Source organism: Mastomys coucha, unplaced genomic scaffold, assembly GCF_008632895.1.
Source record: "Mastomys coucha isolate ucsf_1 unplaced genomic scaffold, UCSF_Mcou_1 pScaffold13, whole genome shotgun sequence".
Taxonomy (NCBI): domain Eukaryota; kingdom Metazoa; phylum Chordata; class Mammalia; order Rodentia; family Muridae; genus Mastomys; species Mastomys coucha.
In genome coordinates, this window is record NW_022196895.1 from 31,711,500 (window position 1) to 31,719,735 (window position 8,236).

At 45.7% G+C, this 8,236-nt stretch overlaps 1 protein-coding gene across 1 annotated transcript; it reads left to right on the forward strand.

The window, feature by feature from the left end:
* The first annotated feature begins 5,639 nt into the window (after positions 1-5,639).
* Positions 5,640-7,096, forward strand: Smim33 (small integral membrane protein 33). The gene is made up of 2 exons (XM_031366284.1): positions 5,640-5,679; positions 6,708-7,096. Exons 1-2 carry the CDS (start codon positions 5,671-5,673, stop codon positions 7,080-7,082), a joined length of 384 nt encoding a protein of 127 aa, XP_031222144.1. The 5' UTR covers positions 5,640-5,670; the 3' UTR covers positions 7,083-7,096.
* The last annotated feature ends 1,140 nt before the right edge of the window (positions 7,097-8,236 follow it).

Here is an 8,236-nt window from a genome sequence, read left to right on the forward strand (position 1 = left end):
TTTCCGTTTGTTTGCTTGTTCCTTTGTTCATTTGTTTATGGTTTTTCTCTGCATAGCCGTGACTGTCCTGGAACTCACTCTGTAGACCAAGAGGAGATCTGCCTCCACTCAGATCCGCCAGCCTCTGCCTCCCTGGGATTACAGGCTTTCAACATCACGCCCTTCTGACCTACTGACCTGGTAGAATGCAGGTTTCTCTATAACTCACTATGTTTGTAATGCAGCCCTTGAGTTCCTATCCCTCCTGTCTCCATTTCCCAAGCTGAGATTACATGTGTCTGTCACAGTACCCAGCTTGCTTGCTTTCTTCTCTTTAAAAGATTTTCTTTCCTTTCCTTCCTTCCTTCCTTTCTTTCTTTCCTTCTCTCTTTCTTTCTTTCTTCCTTCCTTCCTTTCTTTCTTTCTTTCTTTCTTTCTTTCTTTCTTTCCTTCTTTCTTTCTTTCTTTCCTTTCTGAGACAGGATCTCCCTGTGTAGCCCTGTCTGTCCTGGAACTCACTCTAGACCAGAGTGATCCTACTGCTTTTGCCCTCTTTTTTTTTTTTTTTTTTTAAGATTCATTTTATTTATTTTATGTGTATGAGTACACTGTAGCTATACAGATGGCCGTGAGCCATCATGTGTGTGGCTACTGTTGAACTTAGGACCTCTGCCGGCTCACTAGCTCAGGCCCTGCTCGCTCCGGCATAATTTACTGAAGCTGTCTTCAGACGCACTGGAAGCGGGCATCCGATCTCATTAGGGATGGTTGTGAGCCACCATGTGGTCGCTGGGATCCAAACTCAGGACTTTTGGAAGAGCAGTCAGTGCGCCTACCCACTGAGCCATCTCACCAGTCCTGCCTTTGTCCTCTTGAGTGCTTGGATCAAAAGTATGTGTCACCATGACAGGCTCTTAAGGTTTTCTTTTTAGGGTCTTTTGTTTGTTTTTTACTGTTTGTTGTTTTTTGTTTTTGAGATAGGGTTTCTCTATTGTGCAACTCTAGTTGCCCTGGAATTCAATATATAGATCAAGTTGGCCTCAAACTTTCAGATATTCACTGGCCTCTGCCTTCCAAGTGCTTTTTAGGTACTGGAAAGATGACTCAGGGGCTAAGAGAACTGATTTTTCTTGCAAAAAGGCACAGAGTCGATTCTCAGCACTCACATGGCAGCTCACAACATCTCTAGCTTCAGTTCTGGGCATCCGATGTCCCCTTCTAGCCTTCCGGACACCGGCATGCATATGGTACACAGACATACTAGCAGGCAAACAGCCACCACATAAAATTAAATTTAAGATGAGTGGGATTGGGGTACATGATGTAAAATTCACAAAGAATCAATAATAAGTTTTTTATTTTTTAATTTTTATTTATTTATTTTTTTTTAATTTTTTTGGTTTTTCGAGACAGGGTTTCTCTGTGTAGTCCTGGCTGTTCTGGAACTCACTCTGTAGACCAGGTTGGCCTCGAACTCAGAAATCCGCCTGCCTCTGCCTCCCAAGTGCTGGGAATAAAAGCGTGTGCCACCACTGCCCGGCTAATAAGTTTTTTAAAATGTAAATCAAATTAAAAAAAATAAAGATTTTATTTTTATTGATGTGTATCTGTGTAAGTGTATGCCGCATGTATATAGGGGCCAGTAAAAGGTGTCATATTCCCTGGAGCTGGAGTTACAGTAATTGAGAGCCACCTGATGTGAACCAAACTCAGAACTTCTGGAAGGGCAGCGAGTGTTCTTCATGGATGAGCTTTCTCTCAAATCTCTGGGTTTTTTGTTTTTGTTTTTGTTTTTTTATTATTTAAATTTTACCTTTTTCCTCCTAAAGATTTATTTGTATTTTTAATGTTATAGGTGTTTTGCCTGAGTGTTTATAATGTGTACCACATGCATGCAGTGCACGCACAGGCCAGAAGAGGGCATCGAAGGCTGGCTGACTAGCATGTAGCTTCTGGGAATTGAACATGGATCCTTTGAAAGAGCAGCAAGTGCTTTTAACTGCTGAGCCAGTTAAAACCCTGGGTTTTGGTTTGTTTATTTGTTTGTTTTTTAGAATTTCATACATGAGTTTAAACTGTGTTTCCAACATTCTCATCTCTTCCTTTCCCTCCCACCTCTTCGTGTGTTCCCCCACTCCTCAAATTCATGACCTCTTTTCTAATTATTATTGTTACTTTATCTACAGTTGTGAGTTTGTTCGTTTTATTTGATGGTTATTTTGAGACAGACTCTTCCCTTGTAGCCCAGGATGGCTTCAAACATCCTGTCTTTAACATTTGACAATGTTAGGAACAGGTAGACTGGGAGATAGCTCGGTGGGGATCTGGATTTGAAACCCCAGGACCTATAGCTGGTGTGCGATTCTATAATCCTAGTGCTCCTAGGTGAGATAGGAGACAGAGACAGGAGCATCCCTAGGAACTTTCAACCAGCTAGCCTGGCATATGCAGCAGCCAACAATGGAGATGACCTCCAATAAAGTGTGAAGTGGAATGGACACCTGAGATTGTCCTCTGTGTCCACACAAATGCCATGTCACACTCACGTGCATGAACATGTACATACATACATCATGTACACACAGACCTGAGATTATCCTGTGTCCACACATGTGCCATGTCACACTCACATGCATGAACATATACACACACACATCATATACACACAGATACACAAAAACAAATGTTAGTAACAGTTTTTTTTTTAAGCACTTGTACAGGGCTTAAGGGAGGAAGGGGAGCTAATCCAGTCTCAGGAGCTGAAGAATACATTCCAGGAAAGGATAACACCCAAACTAGTGAGGCCAGATGAGTAACTAAGGCTTAGATAACAAGGGAAGAGAGGCAGCTGTAATGTTGAGTGCAGACATGGGAGAGTAATGGAGAGGCCTGGGGCCATACTTTGGTTCCAGAAAGTCCTGGAACATGTTGACTTGGGGAAGACTCTGAATCTGCACTGGCTAAGATCCAAGAGGACCAGAATGAGAGGCAGTAGATCACCAGAACCTTCAATTGCGTGGGGAATGATCAATAGAAGACTCCATGGCCCATCAGCCAGAGACCTCGGGTGATTCGAGGGTCAGGTCAATAGCCCTGGAGTCCCTGGAGGTGACAGGGTATGAGCAGCTTGGCTAAGAGACAAGAAGCCAAAAAGCTATTAATATTTATTTTTTTCAAGTCACCCAAAGGCGTGCGTCACCACTGCCCAGCTTTTTTTTTTTTTTTTAAGATTTATTTATTTGTATGTGAGTACCCTGTTGCTGTCTTCAGACACATCAGAAGAGGGCATCAGATCCCATTACAAATGGTTGTGAGCTACCATGTGGTTGCTGGGAATTGAACTCTGGACCTCTGGAAGAGCAGTCAGAGCTCTTAACCTCTGAGCCATCCCCAGAAAGGACAAATCTTTATGGTGAAGTGTAGAATTTCTTTTTAGAATTAGTCTAGTGGGGTTTGTGGCTTATACCAGAAAAGCCCTCACCTACCCAACCACCTCCGCCTCCCTACTCCTACAAACAAACAAACAAACAAAAGGGGTGACGTGATAGATACACCAGCTACCGTCAGCTGATGTTTAATCTCTGCAATGCATTAAAACATGACACTGGCCGGGCAGTGGTGGTAGTGCGCACTTTTAATCCCAGCACTTGGGAGGCAGAGGCAGGTGGATTTCTGAGTTCGAGGCTAGCCTGGTCTACAGAGTGAGTTCCAGGACAGCCAGGACAACACAGAGAAACCCTGTCTTGGGGGAAAAAAAAAAAAAAAAAACATACCACTGACTGGATCTAGTGGCCTGTGTGCCTGTAATCTCAGCACTGTGGAGGCAGAGGCAGGAGGATCATGAGTTCCAGGTCAGCCTGATCTATGCAGTAAAACCCTATCTCAAAGGAGAAGGCAGGAGTGGCTACACTATGTCCCATATGTATATACAATGATATGCATCCATTAAAAGTAGGTGCTGGAGCCAGGGGGTAGTGGCGCATGCCTTTAATGCCAACACTTGGGAGGCAGAAGCAGGTGGATGTCTGTGAGTTCAACGCCAGCCTGGTTTATGGAGCAAGTTCCAGGACAGCTAGAGCTGCACAGAGAAGCCCTGTCTGAAAAACAAAAACAAACAAAGAGTAGTGACTAGAGGGATGAATCAGTGGTTTAGAGCTGAGAATGAGGGTTCGATTCCCAGCACCCACATGGTGGCTCACAACCACCACAACTCCAGTTCTAGGGGCCTGGTGCTCCATGATCTATCTCCTCAGGCACCAGACATGAAAGTAGTTCACTGACATATATGTGGGTGAAAAACTTCTATGCATAAAAATGAATAAATCTAAATAAAATGAAACTCTACATGATGCATTATGTGAGAATAAATAAACTAAATAAAAACAGATGGCTTTGTGGGTGGTGGTGGCTCATGCCTTTAATCCCAGCTCTAGGGAGCTGAGGCAGGTTGATCTCTGTGAGTTTGAGGCCAGCCTAGTCTACAGATCAAGTTCCAGGACAGCCAGATCTACATAGATAAATCCTGTCAATAACAACAACAACAACAATGATGATAAATAGATGGCTTAGCAAGTAAAGGTACTTACTGTACTATGCAAGCCTGGAGTCCTGAGTTCAGTCCTCAGAATTAACATATAGTGGAAAGAACCAACTCCACAAAGTTGTCCACCACATCATGCATATATACATACACACTTACACAATGAAAAACCAAATTTTTAACATTTAAAATAAGAATAAATTTAGAAAACTAATTTAGTTTTTTAAAAAGATTTTATTTTTATTTTTTTTAAAGATTTATTTATTTATTTTATGTATATGAGTACACACTGTAGCTGTACAGATAGTTGTGAGCCTTCATCTGGTTGTTTTAACTTTAATCCCAGCCTTCATCTGGGATTTTAACTTTAGGACCTCTGCTCGCTCCGGTCAACCCTGCTCACTCTGGTAAGCCCCACTCGCTCAGTCCCTGCTCACTCTGGCCCAAAGATTTATTTATTTATTATACATGTAAGTACACTGTAGCTGTCTTCAGATGCACCAGAAGAGGGTGTCAGATCTCATTATGAATGGTTGTGAGCCACCATGTGGTTGCTGGGAATTGAACTCAGGACGTCTGGAAGAGCAGCCAATGCTCTTAACTGCTGAGCCATCTCTCCAGCCCACTAATTTAGTTCTTAATATTTTAGAAATAAATGTGGTAAGACAAAAAAGGATGGACAGAGCTGTTCGGCTATAGAGATTTAGAGGCATTATATTCAATGTATTCTGTAGAGTCTATGATTTACACTCTGTAATGCTTGAGCTATTACGTATAACAAGGAAAGAGCAAAGGACCTTAGCTTCAGGAAATGGGAGGGAGTAGGAGTGGGAAAGTCCTAGGGAGGGAGTAGGTGCCTAGAATCTGCCCGGAGAGGAAGTGGGCAGGGCAGCTTGGGCTCCTAAGCAGCAGAGGTATGAAAAGGAGTGTTTGGAAGATCAAGGTGCTGTCAGAGTGGAAGGCTGGGCCAGGGTAGTCTAGATGTTCCCGGAACTACAAGCGTGGGAAAGTACAATGAGGGTGTGTGCAGAGGGTGTGTGCCCAGGAACCCCACAGACGTGGCAGCTCCGGGTAGGGACTGAACTAGGGCAGTGAGCTCTCTTCCTTTGCTGGTATCCAGTCCCAAGAGAACTCTGCGTCAGCCCTGGACAATGCACCAGGTAGACTCTTTGCTTAACTCTTCCTGACTCACTATGGGGGCTCCAGACCTTTCAGAGTGCTCAGAGTTAGAGAAGTCCCCAACTCCCAGGGTCCTTGAGAACAATGGCTGGAGGGAGGGAGGCCACCTTACTCACTGAGCTTACCTTCCTTCACTGAGGTTCCCTCATCCCTCCCTACAACATCTAGCAGGGCAAGGACATACAAATATCATGAGTTATGTCCTCAGCTTTCAGTAGAAAAACCCAGAGATCCTGGCAAGGGTAGACTAGTGGCAGAATCTCCTCAACCCATCCTGCGCATTGCCAGGAATCTACACCAGCCACCAGCCCTCCCTAGCTAGGCCTCTAGAACTTGGCCCCACGATCTGGGGGTGGGGGGTCGGCTATACTTACAGGATGAAGTATGCACACCACCTCATACCAAGTTTCTAGGGTTCATGTCCCTCTTCCTAAACTTTCCTAAGGAAAGTTACCACCTTTCTGCTTTCCAGTGACTTAGAGTAGGGGAACCTCTGAGGCCAGACAATGACCCCCCTTTCCCAGAACACCACCTACCGCTTGCTGCCCACTGCCTGTGGGCCAGCAGCCCAGAGACTACTCAGATTTCCAACAGAACACGGGATCTGTTCGTGACTCTTGCTGGACACCTGGGAAGGGGGAGCAATGAGAAAAGACTCTGGGAACAAACTGCTTTATTCCAGACTATAATAAAGCTCCTCCTCCCTTTGACCTTCCTGAGTGTTCTTTAACTCCTTATCTTCCAGGGGGTTGGTTTGTATTTTGGTTAGTGTCTCCATCTTCATTTCTGTCTGTTTTTATTGCTCTTCCTACCCACCCCCAAAGCTCCCAGTGTCTTTGTCTTTCAGTTGATTCTCATGAGTGTGTTGAACCTTCCTCTCTTTCTCTCTCCCCTCTCTATTACTGTCTCTGGGGTTTTCTATATCTCAGATTGCTCTCTTACCTTTGGGTTTTCTTGTATGTTCCTGCCCATGTCAACATTCTCCCTCATCTCTCCTTTCCCCCCCTAGGATGACTACTACCCTCAGCCTTCTCCACTTGTGAACGCTTCGTTGGGTCAGGAGCCTCAAAGGCAGCTCCCAAATATGCCCCCTCGAGGTGGCGACGGGCTGCCACTGCTTGCTGCCATCATTGCGGCCTTTGTCCTGCTGGCGATTTGCATTGTGCTGGCGGTTCACTTTGGGCCTGCGCTGCACCAGGGCCAGGTTACTCTCCTCACAGAGCCACCAGCCCTAAAACCAGAGAATGGCATTTACCTCATCCACTGGCGACTGCTAAGCCTACAGGATAATCCCAGAGAAGGCCAGCGGGGACTTCTTATTCCTCTCTCTGGCCCTGCCCTAGATGGGCACAGGCCCAGCATCGATGAAGTCACATATCTGTAGGAGGGCGATTTGGAAGTTAGCCTGGCTGGTCTCGGAACAAGAAACTGGACTGGAGAGTGAACCGGAGCCAGGGTGTCAGAGCTCCAGACTGCCTCTGGAATCATCTGGAGCTGTCCTCCTATTTATGGTAACAAGAAAAGCCACTTGAGGATCTTGCCTAGTGACATATGGTGCCAAGGCCACCCTTACAAGGTTTCCCCTCAGCGACCTCCAGAACCTTCTCAGAGTGCCGTTCCCTTCTTGCACCTCTGATCTCCATCCCTCATGAAGTAGAGTGAAGAAGATTCCATCCCCTGAGCAGGGGTGTTGGATTCAGAAATCTACAGATAAGGCCCTGCATCCGATCACTACTGATCCAGGGAGAACTAAGGCAGGGAGCCTGGGGTGTCTTCTCTGAGACACAGGGTGCTTGCAAAAGGAGGCAACTCTATTGCTTTTCTGCCTTTGGAGGGCACCTTTGGCTGTTAGGCCCTATTGATAACTTGCAGAGCCCCTGGAATCCCTAACTTCCACTTATTGTTCCACGATGGGCTTTGAACGTCCCCCAATCCTGTCTTGCCATCTTAGGATGGGATGGGAGAATTTGGAGACTCTAATGACCTCTTATTTTCTGTGTGAGGGTGGGCCCTATGCAAGAAACCTAAAACTTAGTACAACCACCTTCCAGATCTAGAACTTTCCAGCTAGTGGGGAAAACAGGAAAAGAAAAGAACGTCATGGAACTTGTTTGGGGAAAGAGGGAGCATTGGGGGGGGGGTGTGTGTGCGGTGTCCATCCCCATAGGGAAGTAGCAGGCAGACCAGGAGAACAAAGCCTGGTGGCTCTCTGGAAAGGCACCCCCTTTCGCTGGTACCTCAGAACCTCATTCATCTGCAGTCAAGAAACCTACAGACATAAACTACTTATAAACTGGCACTATATATAAACAGCACAGTGGTACTGTCTTTTAATCTTCGCACTTGAGAGATAGAGGCAGGAAAATCAGAAGTTCGGGGTTATCCGTGATGGCGCTGCAACTTTGTGGGCCAGCCCAGACTACATGACACCTGCTTATTAAGAAAAGGAGGAAGCCTTCCTTGCCATTAGCCACCTGTGGCTGTCGGGAAAGCTGGCTAGAGGTCATGAAATAACTCGGAAAGGCAAGCCCCTGCACC